The 24101-nt window shown below is 46.8% G+C and overlaps 1 protein-coding gene across 7 annotated transcripts; it reads right to left on the bottom strand.

Moving 5' to 3' along the window:
- Nucleotides 1–1705: 1705 nt before the first annotated feature.
- On the bottom strand, nucleotides 1706–22874 carry LOC144721197 (uncharacterized). Of its 7 annotated transcripts, none has more exons than XM_078598603.1 (6): nucleotides 22563–22872; nucleotides 20998–21082; nucleotides 17268–17366; nucleotides 15832–15981; nucleotides 10298–10429; nucleotides 1706–2383 (listed from the first exon to the last, which is right to left on the bottom strand). In XM_078598603.1, exons 2-6 carry the CDS (start codon nucleotides 21046–21048, stop codon nucleotides 2336–2338), a joined length of 480 nt encoding a protein of 159 aa, XP_078454729.1. In that variant the 5' UTR covers nucleotides 21049–21082; nucleotides 22563–22872; the 3' UTR covers nucleotides 1706–2335. The 7 variants fall into 7 exon arrangements, 5 of the variants coding, with proteins under 5 accessions (XP_078454729.1, XP_078454732.1, XP_078454733.1 ...); XM_078598606.1 differs by lacking the exon at nucleotides 1706–2383 and adding an exon at nucleotides 2402–3157 and having other exon boundaries at nucleotides 22563–22874; XM_078598607.1 differs by lacking the exon at nucleotides 1706–2383 and adding an exon at nucleotides 2402–3154 and having other exon boundaries at nucleotides 22563–22874.
- Between the last annotated feature and the right edge of the window lie 1227 nt (nucleotides 22875–24101).

Here is a 24101-nt window from a genome sequence, read left to right as displayed (position 1 = left end):
CGTGCGGCAAGACGACTTCGTGCTGCCGCCGCCACCGCTTGTTGTGCCTTTAGTTGCTAGGCGACGCGTGACGTCGTAAGAAAGGGGGCGTGGTGAACAAAGGCCACGCCCATCGACTCGCGCGATGGTCACGAGGCCGCTTATGAACGTTGATGCACGCACTACCGCCATTCACCACTAGATGGCAGTGACCATAACCACGGCGCTTGTGTAATGCTAAATGCACTTGGTCAAGCGAAGTGTTCAAGATCCGCTGGCAGGTTACAGAAACATACCCAGGTGCCATGGGCTGAGATGACTGACTGGAAGATGCACCGTGGTCACAACTGCTAACCTTCTGGGTTATAGCCGTATAGCGCTCTGCTAATTGTCGCTGGAGGGCGACTGCCTCCCAACTCCACAGCAGCGTCCTTCACGAACTTCCTACAGTGGCCGATTTTGACATCGCTGGTACCAGTAATCGGCAAGTCCAATCAGCTCCGCATCCTTCTGTACCACTGTATTCCATCTCCCTAGTATGTGCCACACCCGTTTAGCCCCATCCGGCCAAACAGAAGCTGGCATGCAGTGGCTAGGTATGCAGGCTACATGTCACCGATTAAATGTCCAGATCTTTCAAGGTTCTGCGAGTTCCTCGCACAATCCAGTCTCGTTAAATCCAGAATAGATCGTATGGATAGCCTGAATGTTTAAAAGTAGCGCAATGTTCCATTAAGAGGGCTACACGTTTCACAAGCATAGAGGGCATAACTGTGGCCGAGAAGACTCGGAATATGTATCAATAAGCCAGGTAGCTTCTACATAGCGTTACACAGCTGATGAAAATATGTCGCTCGACTGATTCAGCGAGACCTCGGCTGCCAAACCAGAGCTGGTCACAAGCACACTGCCCAAGTACAGAGACTTATCTACTCTCCCCACAACTATCTCATCACTTGAGGAGTTAATGGAAGGGAGCATGTGATGACATAAAATACTCAGGCCGGTGCTTTGTTTTTGTGGGGCCAATGGTAAGGCGCTATTTCTGAAGTAGCATGCTCCAGGTTCAGCAGCAGGACCTGCAACTCTTTCTCAGTGGGCAGCAATTGCCAGATAATGCGCATACGTATGGTTGACACAGACATGCAAAGATTCCCCCAACTCGTGTACTGTACCACTAGGACTGCACAAAACATGATCTTATATTAAATACAATTTTGTACCAAATTGTGCTGCCTTTAAGGACTTGCCTTATTCAAAAGCAGTCAAATTCACTAAGGGGTTGCACAAAACTTTCAAGATGCAAACCATAGGATATTGATACTATTTGAAAATATGCAAACACGTTGTAATGTATCACATAATCCACATCCATAACTCTTAATAATTTGTTAATACTCAACTGAAAGTCTGCACTATTGACTTTTTAGGCTGAATTTGAATATCCTGACAGCAGGTTGCTGGACGTATATTGAACGTATTTCGCACCATTCATATCCAACCATGCTTAATAAGTGTCGGGAAAGAAGTAGAAAAAGCAGTTCTAAATAATGTTAGTTAATGCTGGAGCTCCTGGATGTAACATATTTCAAAAACAGATATCTTGAGCCGTCATTATCCTCTTCCACACAGAACAGAAAGAGGGAATAGTGCGTGAGCAACATCTTCCATTTTTAAACCATGAGACTTTCTTTAAAGTAGCAATCACAGTACACACGTGTAGGGACTGTGTTGGATACCGTCTCTTTTACTAAAACAGATGCTCCCTGCTTCCCCATCTCAATCTCTCCACTGTCAAGTGGTTCAGGTGGACAAGCCTCTGAAGGAACCGGAATGACGCAAGGGTCACACGTGCAGCTGCACCGAGCCCTGCTGCAGTGAACATGTGAGCCCTCGTCTGCAGACTGGCTGCTCAACACTTTTAATGTCCGGCGCTTGCTGTACACCTTTGTGATCGCGCCAATCGTGCGAGTTCCATCCAAAGGTGAGGCGATGGGGGCGATCGCATCCCCCTTGAGACGCCAAAATTGCTATTCTATTGTTATTTTTTTTTTATCTACGTGGCTTTACCAAAAGACCCAAATATTTTTATTGATATTTACCAGTAAGACATGTTTCAAGCAGCTTAAAATGTCGGCACTACCGTCTCTCTCCTTACGAAGTTTATAGACCCGCCTCTGCACTACTGTGCACTGCAACTCTATTCCAGTGTTGTTGCACTGCAAGGTGTCATTCAGTGGGCAGGCAGGAACATCCAGACGTCGCTGCTGGGGTTCACTCGACACGCGGCTCGTGTGCAGCGCGTGTGGTCCTCGGTGGAGAATGTGTGTCTGGGACAAGTCCGTCGTCCACATCTTCACAGAAGAGGAATACTGTTTGGAATCGGAGACGTCCACATACGAATCTGCCAGCATCACAAAACAAATATTGGCGAGGAGTTAAATTCCATCTTTGATCACAAATTTTCTTTTGAAATGTGAAATTAAGTACATTTAACTTAGCATTATTTTAGTGTAAGTGCTCATCTCAGAAATATCAACATGCAGCCGATTGCTCGCACCACTGCCGGCAGAAGGAACTCAACTGGGGGAGCTCTGGAGAGCTCATCGAGGATTATAACTTATCTTTCAAGATGGCCAGGCGTCTTGGAAAGGAAGTACCCACACTTTACCTCACCACATGCGTATTGCCGATCAACTCGTTGCTGGGTGGACAGGCACCGTGAATTTAGGAAACTTGCTTTCACCTTTAGGTCAACTCAGCCTTATATTAGTCTGAACCTATACTAGGTCTCCCCTAGGTCAAATCAGCCTTAAGTTAATACAAACCTATATTGGCCCTCCCTTATGGTTTACTTTGGATACATACAAGGCACAATTAGTATAACTAATACTCATAACCATACTATCCCTACCCCTAAATCTATTCATAACATTTTCTCCTGTCTATAGCCAGGTTACACTTCATATGAAAGTGTATGTGCTTGGATTTTAGATGTAAATTTGCAGCATGGGTCTTGCAACGTTGTAATGTACTCAGTGGGGAGAAAACTCGCCACACAGGAAGTTGTCCATGGTGGAAATGGAACGGTGAGATGGGCTGTGTGCAGGGGACGGTTCCTGGCATCACAGGACAGTGCAGGGTGGTAAGTAGCCTTGATCAGTGACCATCATGGCTGCTGATTGAGAGCATACAGTAATGTTTCACGACGGATGACCACAACATTTTTTTCTTCATAGAGTTTTGTTATGGATATAGTGCAACAAAACATTCCGTAAGAATAATCTTCCTACAATATATACATTGCAAGCAATATTTAAACATGACATTAACTTATTTTGTACAAACTTATTTTGTGTTTAAACAGGAAAACATTTCATTTCAATGTGTTTGTTTGCAATCGGTTCCCTTTGAATATACGTGTGAAAATGAACCAGAGAAAGCCCACAGAAACCACAGGATAATACTCAAGCGAAGTCATTCAGTACTACGTCGCATATCTGACTTGCTGGGGAGTGTGGTATAGGCAGATCGGTGAAACCTTTGGATATGTAAGAGAACATGCATATGCAATGAGTCAAAAGATTCAAAGATGCTGCACTGGGTGTGGCCGGTGAATTGATCAGGACGGATATGCAACGTAATCTATGTCAAGCATACTTGCTGTACCAAATCCTACAGGTACCATCCCATCACCCTGCAGGCGCGTGCCCCCAGCAAACACGATAGCTCCATCTCCACAAAATCCACCTAACCTCAACTACAAACCACTGGTTTCACAGGCTCATGTCACAGTGGTTATCATGCTGATTTACCCAGCAAAGCGTCATTGAGCACATTGACTATTTTACATAAGAGTCTTGCCAGGTTTACACAGGAGGGGGTTACGATCGCTATGTATATCCCCAATTGAATCATTCAGGCACAATTTCTCATGAGAATAACATGGCTCATGATACCGCCACACAATGGCCTAACCTTGCGAATGACGTCATGGGATCTTTAATGTCCACTCTGAAGCAGACGGAGTGTATGTTTACAGCTAATAAACCCGCAGTATTAAATCCGAGCGGCCGCTGGATTCTAACCGTGCACCTTCGTAATAAGCGGCAAACGCACGACTGCTAGGTGGCCACCGCCCATTTGATGATTTTCGACCTCCCATTATCGGTCCATGAAATTAAAAAAAATTACTTTGTTGACGTTTGTTTTCGTCACTAATTTCACGAACCAAATGAACCGTGGCCCGGTGAGTGTCACCGGAGCGCAGTGGCGACAAATGAGGCCTCTGCCAGGAGAAGCGCGGAGCGCGTCCCGTGAGCCAGGCCGGCTCCAGTGCCGTCACTTTCCTCACGAAGCGAGACATCTGCACCATCTCGTTCAACAGCACCCAAACGCACGTGCACACAAGCACGCAGATAGTGACCCTCGTTTAGAATTAAATACTGGAGGGGGCTGCTGTGGTGCAATGCCTAGCACGCTGGCCTGGCAACAGCGAGGTTGCTCGTTCGACCCTCTGGCACAGCAGTTGAAACAAATGGTCAAGTAATCTTAAATTCCCCTGCCTATCTACCAAGCAGTAAAACATCTGACCAGTGTGGAAGAGTAGACCAAATACTTTGTAAAGGGGCTCTCACACGAGCATCCTCTTGTGGAAATTATTTCTGCCAGCAGAGGCATGAGAAAAAGAAACGTCATGACTGTGCCACAGCTCTGCAATCCCAATTGTTTTGGCAAAGTGTCTAAAGAATGTTGCTAATTAAAAAGGTTGCTTATGTATTTAACACATGGGTGTTTAGAGGCCAGAGCACTCTAACTGGCACCACCGAGTACCTGAGTTTGAATCCAGGCAGCTGCCTGTGATTAAAGCGGGTTCTCAAATCGAGTGAATTAATGGTCTCAGTCCGGTCGTCATTGACTGCACAAAATAACGCATCATATTGCTATTAATTCTGCACGACTAACATTACTCTCATATGAGAAACGGGTGGGCAAGTCCTGCCCTTTACTATGTGGACGAAAGGTCAATTAAAGGGTACAAAGTAGCTGTTACATCAGATTCATTGGGCTATGATCTAAAACAACACTTGTATTGCTCTGTAAGACACGAATGAATACTTGGGGACCCATGACATGATAGCGAGAGCACAATCGCGGTAAATTGGGAAAATATGGAAAAAAATGCAGGTTTACAAATAAAAAACATTGCGGGTTTATTACCACTACAGTGGCTTCTCGGCATTGAGCACGGAGGTGGTGTGGATGTGGGGCTCAAAGTCATCTCCTACCGTCCTATTTCACGAAAAAGTGGAAAAACAGAGTACTAGTCAACAGACGTCTACTGCCATTAATATCAACAAAAAATATATAACACGCACATTTGCATGAAATTGTCCACGTCTCCAACATGGCCATGATGAACCCAGTGAGACGGTCAAAGCTGGGGACAGCATGAAGAATCTCAGCACTGTTAGATCAGTTTCTCTGACAAAGACACTGACCCAGAAGCATGTACACATACAAAGACACCACATATAGCCTTTACCAAACTTTTGGAACAAGTGGTGTTTGCAAGAACCCATGAAGTCCGGCTGGCATACTAGGAGCTGGGTAGTCAGCACCACGCCCGGCCGCCTTTGTCTCCCAAGTGGTTATGTTTACACACCGCACCAGGTACTGATTTCAGGTTGAGTCGACATAGAGGAGGCCGAAGACCGGTTCGGATAATCGTTACTGGTACTGGCCATGAGCGGGACCGAACTCGAGTCACCATTTTCGTAGTGCAGCTCGCTAACCGCTACAATACCACTCCCCACCACTACACACATACGTACACACACACAAAACAAAAACACAAAGAGTCACATAGTTTATACAGACTGCCTGGCACATGCCAGGCAAGTGCTGCTATATGGAGCTGAGTCTACATATAGGAGACTCGAATTGGTTCAGATATCACTCACCAGTGATGCGAGCCATGGCACGAAATCAAACTTAGGTCGCTGGATTTGTAGCCACTAGCGTCCTGCAACACATTTGCCAATTTCTACACACGTACACTCAAACCCCTGAAAAAAAAACAGAAAATACCAGGGATCCATTAGTAGGTTTTTACCCTTTTAAACTGGTACAAAACTGACACCTTTATTCAAGGCATCATGTTTGCAATAACCACAACACAAGTAGTCAAAAAAGCAAACAAGAAGAAGCAACTCTGATAATGATAATATGCACTGTCCTTGAAGTTGATTGGTCCACACCCGAGACAGCTTTCTTTAGAGCCTAGTCCCCATTGGTGTTGGACCAGATGACACCAGAAGGCGTACAACTCAAACAGTGCAATATCAGAGTATTGAGAGCTCGGGGTAAGCATTTTTTGCTTTTTTGACTACTTGTGTTGTGGTTATTGCAAACATGATGCCTTGAATAAAGGTGTCAGTTTTGTACCAGTTTAAAAGGGTAAAAACCTACTACTATATTTTGCCACTGGTAAAAGAGATCTCATAGTGTAAATGCTTACCCCGAGCTCTCAATACTCTGATATTGCACTGTGTTTGAGTTGTACGCCTTCTGGTGTCATCTGGTCCAACACCAATGGGGACTAGGCTCTAAAGAAAGCCGTCTCGGGTGTGGACCAATCAACTTCAAGGACAGTGCATTTTATTATCATTATCAGAGTTGCTTCTTTTTGTTTGCTTTTTTGACTACTTGTGTTGTGGTTATTGCAAACATGATGCCTTGAATAAAGGTGTCAGTTTTGTACCAGTTTAAAAGGGTAAAAACCTACTACTATATTTTGCCACTGGTAAAAGAGATCTCATAGAGCACCAGGGATCCAATCTCAGGTCTCAACAGTGCCAGCGTAGTGTCTCTGACTCTGGCCATTATGAACTCTTTCAGAGCAACAGGTAGATACCCCTCTTAATCCAGGATCTCAGCAGTGCTCCTCACTTCATGTAGGACATAGCCATTCTGATTGCCCTGAACCACACAACCAACTTTTCTTATTCTAAGCCAAACGTTCCATTATTGCAAGGGGTCAGCTGCTTCTATTTCCTTTCTCCGTGAACTTCCATTCCGTGCCTCTTTTCTCGTCATATCCACCGTCCTCGTGTCTCGTGCCACCGCAGCCTCCCATCTCCCCCTCGGTCGCTGCATCGGTAGCATCTCCATAGCACCTGTCCCTTACACCTTCTTTGTCTCTTCTCAACACAAACCATCAAAGTCTCACCTCTCTAACCTTCGTGATAATCTCAATAACCCCGAAGGCACATGACCACTTCGTCACATTAAAACAGGAGGCAATATGGAGAAACTGCACCTGTAAGATTCACGGTGGTACAGTTTGGCAGCATTGGTGAAGAAACCGGACACAATGTACGGGGTTGGCATCTCCTGCTCATGCAGAGAGCGGAAAACAAGACACGCAACACACACATTGGGAATAGTGACTAAAATCCAATTCTTTGGTTCTTTCAGTAGTCACGTAGGTAGAAAAATAAAACAAAAATAATAATATATCACAACGTTTCGATCGCAACACAAGCGCTGGTTCAGCAGTGCCACTGCAGGATTATTTTTTCCGCCTGAGGACGACCGCTTGTGTTGCGATCGAAACGTCGTGATATATTATTATTTTTCTGTGAATTTTCTACCCACGTGAGTTTACCGAAAGAACCAAAAGAGTATCGATTCCTGCAGTCACGAAAGCTTCAAATCAAGATTAAAATCCAATTATCTGTGATTACATTTTTGCCTTATCTGCATTTGTACACGGGTAAGAGCAGATAATGAGAAAGTTGGCAATGTGAGAAATATCCTGGGTCAGCTGGAGATTTAATGAAGATAACTCTGCAAAGAAAAATGGAAAGGAAACGGGGAAGAGGGAGGAACTGATCAGTTGGTGGCAAAATGTGAACAGTTAGACGGGACTCTCCATGAGAGAGCCTGAAGATCACGAAAATTGAAGAGCATCGTCCTTGGGCATCAACCCTCGGTTATGACGATGACAAGAGATGGACAGGAGAAATGAGATAAGAGTTGTCATGCAACATTTCACATTATAATTGGTTTTGCACTTCAGCCAGGCAGAGGTGGCGCAAGCCTGTGATCCAGTACTGTGGAGGCAAGAGTTGGTAGATCACACAAATGTTTGTTAGAATGCAGCACAGCACAAATCTTTATGCCACCTGTTCCATCTGTATGGGAAGGAATGTTGCACTCCTCCGCACTGAGAGACTGATCTAGCCAACTGTACTAAAGGAAAGTGTGCTAATCTAAGGTGAATTGCGAACAAAATTACGACGAACGGTTACAAACCACTGCATTGACATAGTTGGGAACCCAGGTAACTGCAACTGGTAGTCAACCCGGTATGTTTACCCGTGACACTTGGATCGGACTCGCACGAGTTCAGCCCGTGAGCCTGTCACTCCACGTGGTCTCAAAGTGCCCCTAGCCTGGGCAGAAGCATACATCGTCAGGAAGTTATCTGTACTTGTAGAACATTTCTGAGAGCTAGTTACATCCCTCCATGGTTAGGACGGTGCACGTGTACTTGTGGTTGAAGAGCTTTGGAATTTCTGGATTAAAAGTAGAAAGTAATGGTGCAGTTCTACAATTACTTGCTCATGTCACTGCTGGCAGAAGGGTCTCCACTAGAGAGACCGTGCAGTGGCTGGTGCACCAAGCAGTGGCGAGGTCTTTGTGTTCCTGAGGTTGGTGATGATCAGTGTTGATTTCCTGAGCATTTCACTCTTTTAGTATTAGTCTACAATAACCTGCAACATTTTAGTCAACCCATCATCTGTTTTATTTAGTCATTAAAATAAATATGCCAACTAAAATAAATCCACAGAATAAGACTTTACGTAAATTCCACAGGTTTTTGGTAACCAAAAAATGTAACGCTCATGTTGATACATCAGAAGCCACCGACTACTTTTGGTCAGAGTTGACCTACAATCAGAATGGGAACAAAGCAGCATGGGTCAGTATAACCATAGCACTGAAACCCAACACCGCCTGCTCATCACATGCAATAGCACGGCATCGATACTTGCATTTTAAAGCCACGCTAGCATCAACCACACAATCAACTCAAACCTCTGCATTAAGAGGAGCAGATGTAATGATAATCCTCAGCTCTTCTCTCTTCTGAATTTGCCAAGAAAAATATATAATACCATGTGTACGTATGTATGTTTAACTTCTTTTGCACCATTCAAAGTCAACTGTGCTAATCGGAGGTGTGGTAATTGAAGGTGAATTGTGAATAAAAGTATGAAATAAAGAAGACAATTAGGGCAGGAGAGAGTGTTTTTGGAATATCGATTTGATCATCAACAGCAGCATAATAAAGTGCCTGAATAATAAAGGTGGTTTTCAATCAGTACACATTACCCACTGTGACAAAGATCAGAAAACAATGAGACTAAGCTGAAACGTATGCAAAGAACAGAGTTGCATTCTTGGGATTGCAGTGAAAGACAGATAAGGAAACACGTGAATCAGGGACAAACACAACCAAATCAATCTTATTGTATGTATGTACAACTTCTTTCGCACAGTATAAAGCCAACCACGCTAATCGAACTGTTAAGAAAAGCAAGAGGGGGCTTAGGCTGGACACCACTCGATGGGATGATAGCCGATGGACAAAACCGATGCCGGAATTGCAGCCAAAGGAGAAAGCAAGGGCAAGAAAGAGCGATGAGATTAGTTCAAGAGCGCGATTGATTGTGGCAGCGCGCAGGGCAATGAGGGATGCCGATGGCATGGGGATCTGTTCATTCAGCAGTGCAGATACCAGGGCTGATGTTGACAATTTGCATTACACATACAGTACATTGACGATTAAATTCTATACAGAGAGTACAGCTGTTCTATTACTGTCAATCTTAGCTCATTACACTGAGGTTAAAACTTTCCTTTATAAATAAGGTAAATGGTTCCAACTTTCTCAGCAGCCCAGGAGGAATATTGGTGTACAGTGTCCATTCATGGGCTTCATAAAATATAATGGCATAGCGGACACAAAAAACTAAACTCAATGAACCCTTGCACAGCGCTCACTAAACACTATACCAGGGACCAGAGTGCATTAGACACATTGTTTAAGGGAGGATAAGATACAATCCTGAAATATATGATTGAAGCCACTGCTGGGTGAAGAGGTGAACGGTCTATGTGTGGCAGTGAGATAGACTCGGGTGAGTAAGTGTGGGTAGAGAGGTCAGTGTGAGAGTGAAACAGACCAAGGGGAGTGAGCAAGCTGGCGAGTCGCGAGCGAGGCGTGCGTGTGCAGCGTCGCTCTCACCCTTGCGTGGGTCGGGCACGAGGCTGTGGCTGCCACTGCAGGAGGTCGTCCACCCCCACGCATAGCTCCATCGTGTGGCTGGCAAAGATAGTTGTCACCGATGCTGGCCGTGAGCGGAAATCCACCTACACCCTACACATACACAGACCGAGTTGTGATTCAAATGGATCCTCAAGCTGTATTGATTTTATGGTCTCAGCCCAGCCACCAATGATTTACATCGAGACCCAGTGAGTCACACAAGGCACCCATAGGATCAGAGAGACACACAGACTTCCACTGAGTTGTGATTAAACCTGGTCCTCAATTTCTGTGAGTTGATGGTCTCAGCTCGATCACCAATGACTTAAGTAGAAAACAATAGACTATTCTGGATATATAATGACTCCTCTACTTAGCCTGGCACGATCAGTAAACCCCATGGCACCTGGGTTTCCCCCGTGACCTCCTGCACCTAGCCTGGCACCACGAGTCAACCCCTTGGCACCTAGATATGTAATGTGACCTCCTGCACATAGTCTGGCACTATCAGTTAACCTCTTGGCACAAGGGTCTCACCAATGACCTCCTGCACCTAACCTGGCACCATAATTAAACCCCTTGGCACCTGGGTCTGTCATGAGACCTGCTGCACATAGCCTGGTAACATCAGCTAACCCATAACACCTGGGTCTGTCACGAAACCTCCTGCACCTAGCCTGGCACCATCACTCAAACCCTTGGCACCTGGGCCTGCAGAATGACCTTCTGCACCTTGCCTGGCATCATTAATAAACCCCTTGGCACCTGTGTCTGTCCAATGACCTACATTAAGCATGTCATAATCAGGCAACCTAAAGTACCTGGGTCAATCATGTGAGCTGCAGCACATAGCCTGGCATTTTCAGCAACCCCTTGGCACCTGGGGCTGTCCTGTGACATCCTGTACCTAGCCTGGCACCACCAGTTAACACCTTGACACCTGGGTCTGTAGCGTGACCTTCTACACATAGCCTCACACAATTTATAAACTCCATGGCACAAGGATCTACCAGTGACATCCTGCACCTAGTCTGGCACCATAAGTCAACCCCTTGACACCTGGGTGTGTCCCATGATATCCTGCACATAGCCTGGCACCACCAGTCAACCCCATGGCACAAAAGTCTGACATGTGACCTTCAGCACCACTTTTCTTCCTGTACCCTCTCATCTCACTGTACCCCCGTCCACACACTCACCTGTCTCTCATCTCACTTGACTCCCCTCCACAAAGTGACTCGTCTCTCATCTATAAAATCTCACTCTCGTTCACTCACCTGCCTCTCCCCTTTCATTCCACTCTAGTCAACACACTCACCTGCCTCTCCCCTCTTCTCAATCTACTTCCCTCCACAAACTCATCCGTCTCTCCCAACTCACTCTACTCTACTCCCCTCCACACTAACCTGTCTCTCCCCTTTCATCTCTCTACGCCCCTCCACACATTCACTGTCGCTCCCCTCTAATCCTACTCTACTCCCTCCACATACTCTGCTGCCTGTCCCCTCTCATCTCAATCTACTCAACTCCACATACTCAACTATCTCTCCCCTCTCATCCCATTGTACTCCCCTCCACAAACTCACGTGTCTCTCCTGTCAAATCCCACTCTAATCCACATTCACCTACCTCTCCCCTTTCATCTCACTCCTCCCCTCCACATTCTCACCTGTCTCCCCCTCTTATCCCACTAGACTCCCCTCCACAAAACTGTATCTTACCTCTCATCCCACTCGACTCTGCTCCACACACTCACCTGTTTCTCCCCTCTTCTCACTCTACTCCCCTCCACAAACTCACCCGTCTCTCCCCACTCATCTCTCTCTACTCCTCTCCACACACTATCCTGCCTCTCTCCCCTCTCTTCTAACTGTACTCCACTCCACAAACTTACCTGTCTCTACCCTCTCGTCTCCCTCTACTGAGCTCCAGACTCACCACTCTCCCCTCATTTCAATGTACTCCCCTCCACACACTCACTATCGCTCCTCTTGAACTCCCCTCTACGCCCCTTCACACAATCTGCTTCCTCTGTCCACTCATCTCACTGCACCCCTCCACACAATCCGCTGCCTCTCCCTTTTCACCTCGCTCGACGCTACTCCACACTCACCTGTCTCACCCTCACATCCCAATCTACTCCCTTCAACAAACTCACCTGTACTTCTCCTCTCATCTCACTCTACTGACCTCCACACACTCAACTGCCTCTCCCCTCTCATCCCACTCTACTCCCCTCCACAACCTCAGTCACTAACCTCTCATCCCACTCTACTCCCCTCACACACTCCCCTGCCTCTCCCCTTTCACGTCACTCTACTCCCATCCACACACTCACCTGTCTCCCCCTTTCATATAACTCTAGGCCACTCAGCTGTCTCTCTTCCCTCTCATCTCACTCTAGGCCACACTCAGCTGTCTCTCTCCTTTCACCTCGCTCGACTCCACTCCCCACACTCACTGTCACTCCCCTCTCATCCCACTGTACTCCTGTCCACACACCAACATGTCTCACCACTCATCTCACTCTAGGCTACAATCACCTGCCTCTCCCCTTCCATCTTACTCTACTAATCTACACACACTCACTGTCACTCCCCTCTCATCCCACTGTACTCCTGTCCACACACCAACATGTCTCACCACTCATCTCACTCTAGGCTACAATCACCTGCCTCTCCCCTTCCATCTTACTCTACTCCTCTCCACACACTCACCTGTCTCATCCTCTCATCCAACTCTACTCCCCTCAATAAACTCACTCGTCTCTCACGCTACGCCCCTCAACAAACTCACTTGTCTCTCCCCTCTCGTCTCACTACTCAGCTCCACACTCACAAGTCTCTCCCCTCATCCCAATGTTCTCCCCTCCACACACCCAGTCACTCCTCTCTCATCCCACTGTACTCCACCTCCACACTCATCTGCCTCTCCCCTTCCATCTTACTCTACTCCTCTCCACACACTCACCTGTCTCGCGCCGATCATCTAACTCTATTCCCTTCCACACACTAACCTGTTTCTCCCCTCTCATCTCACTCTAGGCCACTCACCTGTCTTTCTCCTTTCATCTCAATCTACTCCTCTCCCCACACTCACTGTCACTCCCCTCTCATACCACTGTATCCCCTCCACACACTCCACTGCCTCTCCCCTTTCATCTCACTTTAATCCCCTCTCCATACTCACCTATCTACCCCTCTCATCCCAATCGACTCCCCTCCACACACTCACTCCTCTCGAATCCCCCTCTACGCCCCTCCACACACTCTGCTTCCTCTCCCCTCTCATCCTACTCTACTCCCCTCCACAAACTCACCCGTCTCTCCACGCTCATATCTCTCTACTCCTCTCCACTCTATCCTGCCTATCTCCCCTCTCATCTAACTCTACTCCCCTCCACAAATTCACTTGTCTCTCCCCTCTCATCTCACTCCACTCTGCTCCACACTCACCAGTCTATCCCCTCATCTCAATGTACTCCCCTCCACACACTCACGAACCTCTCATCCCACTGTACTCCCCTCACACACTCCCCTGCCTCTCCCCTTTCACCTCACTCTACTCCCCTCCACATACTCACCTGTCTCCCCCTCTCATCCCAATCTATTCCCTTCAACAAACTCACCTGTGCCTCTCCTCTCATCTCAATGGGACTGACCTCCACACACTCAACTGCCTCTCCCCTCTCATCCCACTCTACTCCCCTCCACAAACTCACCCGTCTCTCCCCGCTCATCTCTCTCTACTCCTCTCCACACATTATCCTGCCTCTCACCCCTCTCTTCTAACTCTAATCCCCTCCACAAAATCACTTGTCTCTCCCCTCTCCTCCAATTCCGCCCGACAAACTCACCTGTCCCTCCCCTCAAATCACACTCTAGTCCCTTCAACAAACTCACCTGTCTCTCCCCTCTCGTCTCACTACTCAGCTCCACACTCACAAGTCTCTCCCCTCATCCCAATGTTCTCCCCTCCACACACCCAGTCACTCCTCTCTCATCCCACTGTACTCCACCTCCACACTCATCTGCCTCTCCCCTTCCATCTTACTCTACTCCTCTCCACACACTCACCTGTCTCGCGCCGATCATCTAACTCTATTCCCTTCCACACACTAACCTGTTTCTCCCCTCTCATCTCACTCTAGGCCACACTCAGCTGTCTCTCTCCCCTCTCATCTCACTCTAGGTCACTCACCTGTCTTTCTCCTTTCATCTCAATCTACTCCTCTCCCCACACTCACTGTCACTCCCCTCTCATACCACTGTATCCCCTCCACACACTCCACTGCCTCTCCCCTTTCATCTCACTTTAATCCCCTCTCCATACTCACCTATCTACCCCTCTCATCCCAATCGACTCCCCTCCACACACTCACTCCTCTCGAATCCCCCTCTACGCCCCTCCACACACTCTGCTTCCTCTCCCCTCTCATCCTACTCTACTCCCCTCCACAAACTCACCCGTCTCTCCACGCTCATATCTCTCTACTCCTCTCCACACTATCCTGCCTATCTCCCCTCTCATCTAACTCTACTCCCCTCCACAAATTAACTTGTCTCTCCCCTCTCATCTCACTCCACTCTGCTCCACACTCACCAGTCTATCCCCTCATCTCAATGTACTCCCCTCCACACACTCACGAACCTCTCATCCCACTGTACTCCCCTCACACACTCCCCTGCCTCTCCCCTTTCACCTCACTCTACTCTCCTCCACATACTCACCTGTCTCCCCCTCTCATCCCAATCTATTCCCTTCAACAAACTCACCTGTGCCTCTCCTCTCATCTCAATGGGACTGACCTCCACACACTCAACTCTCCACAAACTCACCCGTCTCTCCCCGCTCATCTCTCTCTACTCCTCTCCACACACTATCCTGCCTCTCACCCCTCTCTTCTAACTCTAATCCCCTCCACAAAATCACTTGTCTCTCCCCTCTCCTCCAATTCCGCCCGACAAACTCACCTGTCCCTCCCCTCAAATCACACTCTAGTCCCTTCAACAAACTCACTTGTACCTCTCCTCTCATCTCACTCTACTGACCTCCACACACTCAACTGCCTCTCCCCTCTCATCCCACTGTACTCCCCTCCACAACCTCAGTCACTAACCTCTCATCCCATAGTACTCCCCTCACACACTCCCCTGCCTCTCCCCTTTCACGTCACTCTACTCCCATCCACACACTCACCTCTCTCCCCCTTTCATATAACTCTAGGCCACACTCAGCTGTCTCTCTCCCCTCTCATCCCACTCTACGCCACTCCACAAACTCATCTGTTTCCCCCTCTCATCCCAATCGACTCCGCATCACACACTCACCAGTCTCTCCCCTCATTTCAATGTACTGCCCTCCACACACTCACTGTCGCTCCTCTCGAATCCCCCTCTCCGCCCCTCCACACACTCTGCTTCCTCTGCCCCCTCTCATCCACTGTACTCCACCTCCACATACTTCCCTGCCTCTCCCCTTCCATCTTACTCTACTCTCCTCCACAAACTCACCTGTTTCTTCCCTGCGAGTTCGCATTGCATTGTAGCCATGCCAGCTGCCCCGGGACCGGCGCGCAGTTCCAGGTAGGCGAGTGGCGCCGCTGGTGTTAAGTTCCCACCACACTCGCCGCGCCACAGCTGGGTGCAGACCCCAGCTGCGCTCTGGGGGCGGGGGGCAGACACAGAGAGAAGCAGACGCTCGCAAATTGATTCGCTGCTGGGTGGACGATGTGGCAGCGCATCGAGGTGCAACGGGGAGCACAGGAGGGAGGAGCAGGATCATGATCTGCCCGAGCAGACTCCCACCACAGGGAGTTCATGGAATATTCTTGATTCCTTACGGGATGCGGTTGTTCTTGCTCTATTTCACCCTTGCAAATGCGTCCAAGCTCCTCTCTCGAGTCCTCATCTGGTGACATAAAATCAACTCTGGGACACTTAAGAATCGTATCTGGTTCACAGGTGTGTTTCTGGGTCGTGCTGCGAGGCGTGGTTCAGCACGATGACCGACGTCTTGCTCCACGTGTTGGGAGCTCGTGCAGGAACTGTGGGGAAGGTGGTGTTGGTGGGCGGGGACAGTCAGGGTGGGACGGCTTCACGACAACAGCTAACCTCCCCCTTGGAGTAGCGAGACAACATACGATGAGGATGCCTGTCTCCACGGCTACGTCACTCTCCATCGTAACAGCAATGCCAGTGATTTAACTCGGACACCGTGAGACGGGTGCTGCCACATTTGTATGTTTTACGACAAATTCCATTACTCGTCACAGATTAGCATCATGTGGGAGAAAACCGGGAGAAAACCTGCCAAGTGTAAGTGAAGATAAGACGCTGATACTGGTAGGAACGAAGTGGACCAGACCACCAATAGATTATATCGTCCGACCGTTTGTCCGTCCGTCCGTCCGCGTCCGTTTGTCCGTCCGTCCGCGTCCGTTTGTCCGTCCGCGTCCGTTTGTCCGTCCGTCCGACAAGATGGCCGCCCGCTCCCCCTGCGCGTGTGTGTGTGTGTGCGTGTGTTTGCGTGCGTGCGTGTGCGTGTGTATGCGCGTGTGTGTGCGTGTGTGTGCGTGTCTGTGTGTGTGTGCGTGTGTGTATATGTGTGACTGTGTGCGTGTGTGTGCGTGCGTGTGTGCGTGTCCGGCCCACTCGAGCGGCGTGATGAATGGGCGCTATTGGGCTTCGGATCGTTATTCACGGCGAACTGGAAGCGTAGCAACACAACTTCATTACGTGTGCGTGCGTGCATGTATGTGCGTGTGCGTGCGGTGTGTGTGCGTGTGTGTGTGCGTGTGTACGTATATGCGCGTGTGTGCGCGTGTGCGTGTGTGTGCGGTCGATATCCCTGTACCGGTATTAGTATTATTCCTACCAGCCCACCCCGCAGGGTCCTGTTATTTAGGAATTCACTGCACACGTATCACGTGTCGCTGTGCACCACCTGCCTTTCCCGCACGCGTTCTGGGAGTGGCCGGTGAGCGGGTGGCTCTACGCGCCGGCGACGAACGTGCAGATCGACTCCCCACCACCAGGGGGTCCTGGTCCTGTAACAACAACAAACACAAAGATTCCCCCATAGCCTCAATGCTACGTTGGAGCAAGTGCTGAGTTGAAACCACGTGCTGAGTCTGTATGTTTTGCAGAGTTTAGAGTGTGAGCGAGTATATGTGTTTGGGAGCGTGTCCGAGTGTGTGTGTGTGTGTGATAATGTACAAGTGTTTGCGAGTGGGGAGCAGTAGCGTAGTGGTGTGAACCCAGCGAACCGAGTTCTATTCCTGCTCACGGCCATTATCAGTGACAAATATATAAACCTGTTCCGGGCCTCCCCTAAGTCAGCCTTAAATGAGTACAGGCAGTCCCTGGGCTCGGGAAGACCCGACTTATGGAAATCCGACTTTATGAAAAAGCTCCGATAAATGTAAAAAAAAAATTAAGATGCGGAAATGTTTGCATAAGTTACGCAAGCGCAAATAGTGCAGCGCGGTGAGGTTGCGGATGAATACCGCGGAAAGATGCATAAGGCACGCCGCCTTACGCCTCACTCCACCAAAACGCCTCCCTTCACCAAGCCCAAGCTTCACCAGGATTATGGTCAATTTAATTGTTTTGTACCATTACGTAATTGTTTGATATCTATGCTTCGAACTATCTTTTTCCCCCATGTTTCTATTGTTAGGTTTTTACTGTATTTACTGTGTGTGCATGTGTGTGCCTGTGTGTGCATGTGTATGTAAAGTCTAGGCCTAGCCTAATGCACGGTAAAAGAACATTCGGAAGTGACTGCTTTCTATTAACAATTTTTATTAAAATGTTTCGTTGTATTCATAAACAATTGGATCCAGTACATGTTCCATTAGTTTAGTTATGGGTAGTGTTATTCGATTAAATGAAAAAATCATAGCAAGTGCAGAGTAAATTTTGATTTAAAGCTTTCGTGACTGCATGGATTCATATTCTTGGTTCTTTCGGTTATTCACCTGAGGACGGCTGCTTGCATTGTGGCCAGAATGTCGTGAGAATTTTATCTTATTATGTTTTATTTTTTATTATTTCCCTTCTACGTGACTTTACCGAAAGAACCAAGAATAAGTGCAGAGTATGTACAGCAATAGAATATAGGTAGCAATAGAAAACAGATGACAGCGCAATACAGTCCGGAGAGAAAACAAACTAGTATTCGGGTAGGGGAGGCACAACTATTTCTGGCTATTGGATTTTATCTTTATTTTAGGGTAAAATTGTTCAGTTACCGACATACGGAAAATTCGGGTTACGGATCGTTCTCAGGAACATAACCCTTCCGTAACCCGAGGACGACCTGGACCTGGCAGCACTGGGGAGACTAAGCCAGGTGTGGTGCTGGCCACCCACCCTCTCGTGTGATGTGTCGGCTTTCATAGGTGCTCTCGAACAGCACTTTTCCCAGGTAGCGTTTGTCTGCAGATTGCCCGATATGATATAATTACAACTTTCTGGACCACAGAGGACGAGTGCTGCAGGATTGGAAGGATGCCTTAGTGGTCCCCCTATATAAGGGGGACCCGTACTACCAGAGCATCTTCCTCCTCAATGTGCCGGGAAAAGGTCCTAGCAAAAAAATGTTCAACATCGCCCTCTTGCCAAACACACTGAGGAAAGGCTTGCAGTGCTCCAGTGTAGTTTCAGGCGGGGCGGTCTGCACGGACACAGTATTCTCTGTCCGTCAGCTATAGCAGCAGCAGATGCAGCCAAACCAGCTCCACTTCTCAGGAAGAAATGCGAACTTGGCTTCCGATGAGGTGGACTCGCCGTGTTCATGATGCAGGTGGCGTCCACCTCCGTGAAAACAACCCCTCAGTGTTTAGTGGCAGCAGTAGTAGAGGAAGGCACGCCATAAAGGAGCGCACGTTACAGAGGGGAGCACAGAAATTGCTATAATAGTTTATTATAGTCATGAATAATGTTACCATCTTCGAAATATTATCGTTGTTTATAAAGTAGAATGCAATGTTGTTTATGTTATCATAGTTTATTGTTCTAGTCAATGTTAACGTTAGAAAGGTTGTCAATCTTGATATACAAGAATGCAATGTTGTTAATGTCGATTTAGTTCATAATACAGTTGACTCGATTATCCGCATGCGATTTATCCGATTTGAGGATTAACCACGCACCTGATATTTACACAAATTAATGACTCATGAATGTTTCCCTTAATCCCAAATTAATAATCTAAAAACAGTGTTACACTTATTCATGGAAATGTTTATTACAAGTCACGTGCTTAAACCGAACAACTATGTGCTCCGGTTAATCCGAAATCCACGTGATCGCCGCTACAGTACAGTAGTTGCATATCTTTACAACAGTGGGTGGAGTGTGATTGATTTTGATTGGCGTGGCTATGCTTCTGTCCACTTAGTGGGCCGAGTCTTCTGCGCGGGAGCAGGAAAGTTATCACTGAGCATGCGCATCATTCGGACGATCGTTATCATTCATTCTAAATCAAATACTTTTGTTCATTAACAAACTCAATTTCCTTAACTTAAACATCATTAGTGTTTTTTGGCAAAGAGATCCAAGTAAAGTAAAATTGATATTTTTGGATGATCCACAAGTTTGAATTATCCGCGGCTGTCCTCATCGGCATTAGCACAGATAATCAAGAGGCTACTGTATTGTAATATATGTTACCATTTATCAATGTTGATATGGTAAAATGCAATGTTAATGGGGGAGAACATACCAACTCCACACGCTCTCTTATACCCACTCTTATATTCACTCACTCACACTCTTGCATACTCACACTACAGAATAGCGGGCGAACATACAGAATCCACACGCTCTGATACTCACTCGCACACACACACACGCTCTTACCAAATAAATACATACATTTTGAAAATGTAAAGGTGCAGCCCTAGAATTGCTTGCTCACGTCACTGTTGGTGGAAGGGGCCTCCAGTAGAAGGAGCTCTAGTAGAAGGAGCTCTAGTAGGAAAGCCCTGATCCAGCAGTACATTGAAAATCGCTGTAAATAGAAATGTGTGGCACCCATGAAATCATAGAAGTCATGTTACCGGCTTCCTGGACGACCTGGGACAGCTTTTCCCTGACACTCCCCAACGGCTCGCAGTTGACGACGCACTGACAAACGAGTGACTATACTAATATAATAAACCTTCTCTATTCACGAGGGGTACAGCCGTCTTAAAAAGTCGCGAATCCAGAATTCGCAAATGTAGAAATCTTGTTCAACAGGAAAAATGGGATAAGTTCTTGATACGAGAAGATAGCACTGGGGGGCACTAGCCGCAACACTTTCCCTGATTGCATTCGTCTTATTCTTAATGGATCTCACAGTCGACGCCAAAATGTCGCCCCATCACAAACGTACTCTCGAGTGCTAAAATGATAACTGTGTATTGTTATCAAACACCTGCATCTCCCAAGGAGTCGTCCACATGAATTCCTCACCATCTCCATTGTCATCAAATCATCATCATGAAAGGGAATAAAAAAACATTGTCATTCATATTTTATTATTTATTGCAGTCAGTGTTATTAAACTTTTACCATTCCCCCCTATGTTCACTCGTGCCAGGAATGTAACCCCATTTTTCCTGTTGAACAAGGTTTCTACATTCGTGAGCGTTTTCAAGAACATAACCCTTGCGGGTTGAGAGGGTTTACCGTCGATATTTTATCTTGGAAAAAGCCAGTGTTATTGACGAATGCGTCCATGTATTTGTTGTTGTGCTTGTCAGCTTGTGTACCACTGCCAACGTAGAAACACCAAGTCATTTGCTGTGCGGTGTGTGGATGAGACCAAACAGTCGGTGTGGTAGACCAAAATTGTTAACATGGGTGAGGGAATGAATCCGACTGCTCACCCTTCATCTAGATGAATCATCGATTGTGCATTTCATATAGTGTACCGTCAAAATACACGACTGCATTCTTCTTCAGGGTCATTTTCAATTATGCGACCCAACTGGGTGGGATCGTTTTGCATAATTTCATCGATTTCAGGCTCACATCCTTGCAGGTCAATGCCGCGCAAAGAACACATTGGAATTTCAAACGTATTTGTGCATTCCATGTAGCCTTGGGTCTCATAAAGCCATCCTCATTGTCGATGTGATGGTAATGTCTGTCACTAATGGCTTCTCTAGGCCAGTGGTTCGCAACCGGGGGTACGTGAGGTGATTTATAAATGTGTGAAATAACAGCATACATGAGACTTACTGGTGAGTAATCACGTATGAATCTGCCAAAAGATAATTACGACGCTAACATTTAAATCCATATCGTAACTTAGAACAATATAAAAGACCTTTCTAAATTCATTCATTATAAACAATGCTGTTTCCAAAAGTAACCAGAGAGCGCGAACAAATGACGTCGTTGATTTTTTATTCGCTTACAAGTTACTGGCTAGTTAGAGATATCTCACAAAATGGACAACTGGTTAACATATCGTGTGGCCATTAGTCAAACATTTATTTCTCAGAGCCATGATGGGTCAGGCAAGTGAGGGTAATCGGTTGAAACACAATTCTACAAGAAGACTAATAGTAGCCAGAGAAGGTTGAGAACTACTGCTCTGACAATCGGGTAAATATTTACCCGACGGACGCAAGGATGACAACACAATGGGGAGGTTAACACATGGCAGTTTATATTTTGGACATTCGCTAATCCATGTATATAGTTTAAAGTGAAATCTTTGGAAGGCTTTATACCCACGTCATATTGGGCACTTTATTTTACCATTTTGAATGCCATAAGTCACGCTCTGAAAATAAATATCAGCACGGAGAGGAGGGTAGAGCGAGCAGCTTATTGCAAACTGGACGTCTCGTAGTTCCATATGTTTAAACGAATCGAGACAGAATATATTAAAATCTACGAACAAAAATATGTAAAAGACATAAAAATTGACGACTTAGTTAAGTTTGACTTTTAAACGCTTAACACTTTTTTCGAGAGAGAAAAGTGCTCATTTTGCAAAATAATCATTGAGTGAACCTCGGGGGGGGGGGGGGGTAACGCATAAATCGATTGTGATATTTCCACGAATGTTAGTACAGTCGTATTTTTACCGCCAAAATATTGTACACGTGAATTTTACTCAAACTTGCGGCTACCAAAAGTGTAGCCCTTAAGCGTCGGGCACAAAGAAAATAAGAAACTACATACCTGATATAAAATATATGTAACAACAATAATATAAGTATAGTAAAGAGCTTACTTACCCACCGCTGTTGTTTGTGAGGGCTGGCAGAGTTTGCAATGGCGGCCCCGCCCGCCGATCCTCGGGTGTGGGTGGGGTGTCTAACACAACGCCCGGCCGCCTTTGTCTCCCCGGTGGCGATGTTTACACGCCGTACTAATTTGATGCCGAGTCGATCTCGGAGTGTCTCAGGACCACTTCGTACAATCGCCACCGGTGTTGGCCGTGAGCGGGAGCCGCGAGTCGCTCCCCACCCGCCGCCATGACAGTGCTGCTACCGCCACGTGGCCCCACCTGGGTCACGTGTTCAGGTGGCGTGCGCAGGACACCGCCTTACGACTATCACGTCGATGTAGCGTAGCGCCCCTTGCCACCACGCCACGCGTTTGATTGATCGGTCTCCGCTTGTTTCGGGAACATTTTCTCGTGTTGCGAACAAATTGGGCTGAATTCAAATTGCGGGATCTAGCAGATTCTAGTGAAGAACGCTCGTTAAGCGAGACGCGCCTGTGGTTGGAAAACGAAATGACGTGAAAGCAAATATGCAATGAAACCACAAATATACAAATGAGCGATCTAATCACAGCATCCGTGAGAGATAGTGTGTGGAAGATGAGTTTGTTGAAGTTGAGCTGCCGGCTCCACTCAATTTTCAAAGTTTCTTTCAGACGACGAAATTGACCAGTGCCCCCACTTGGGCGAAGACTGACCACCTCAGCTGCCTGGAAGCACACTTCGCAACCAATGTCCCTGATTTTGACGTGAAAAGGTGTGATTGGGTACAAAAATAATTTCAATGCCCAGCCTAAAACAATGGATGTGACCGCAGCTGAAACGAAACTCATTGAAATGTCACGTGACAAGTTTTTCCTCACGGAAAAGAAAGAATCCGCAAAACCCCGACATCTTATCGCGTGCATTTTGTAAGCATGTAGTGTACACGTGAGAGAGCGCACTGACTTTGGATGTGACAGCTGAAGAAGGTGGGATGTGCAATGTCAGCCACACCGCAAGATTTTAAGAAACTGTGTCGCATGCCTCAAGCCCACGCGTCTCATTCAACCTGGTGAGTCCAAATTATTGCTTCATCATTTCTTTATCCAAAATTGTAATATTTGTTGTTCTGCAATACCAAAACATAATGAACGTACATAATATCCTGTCACTTGAAATGTTTTTTTTTATTATTGGTTATTGTCCAGTTTAAGAGGAATTTTGTATTAAAACAGAGTCATATTGGAAAATTGTTTGGAAAGTGCTGCTATACAATGCGGTTAAATTGCAATCTTGAGAATCTAATATTAGTGTAATTGATCAAAATTTTCAAGTTGATCTGTGCAGAGTCCCAAAAACGCCAAGCGTCCAGCAACAAACAGCACCATCATATGTCAAAGGAAAGAGACCCACGTGAGTATTGAACACTGATGGATAAAATCATAACAAACCGCAGCCAATCGACAGCATACAGGACAACCATCCCAGACACTTGAGGTAACATCTTGTAATTGTATTTCTCTTGAACAAGAGTAACACGTAATATTGTGAAACACCTGAGCCAGGT

This window comes from Lampetra planeri, chromosome 11, assembly GCF_965212315.1.
Source record: "Lampetra planeri chromosome 11, kcLamPlan1.2.h2, whole genome shotgun sequence".
NCBI lineage: Eukaryota > Metazoa > Chordata > Hyperoartia > Petromyzontiformes > Petromyzontidae > Lampetra > Lampetra planeri.
Note: the sequence above shows the minus strand (reverse complement) of the source record. Positions and strands in the feature narration are given on the sequence as shown.

Coding starts and splice junctions, on each gene's coding strand:
- LOC144721197 (XM_078598603.1), bottom strand. CDS start 21,048: ATGGACGCATTCGTCAATAACACTGGCTTTTTCCAAGATAAAATATCG. Junction 15,982..17,267: donor CCAGAACGCGTGCGGGAAAG/GCAGGTGGTGCA, acceptor CCCCGCCCCCAG/AGCGCAGCTGGGGTCTGCAC. Junction 10,430..15,831: donor AACTCGCAGGGAAGAAACAG/GTGAGTTTGTGG, acceptor GTGTATGTGTAG/GGTGTAGGTGGATTTCCGCT.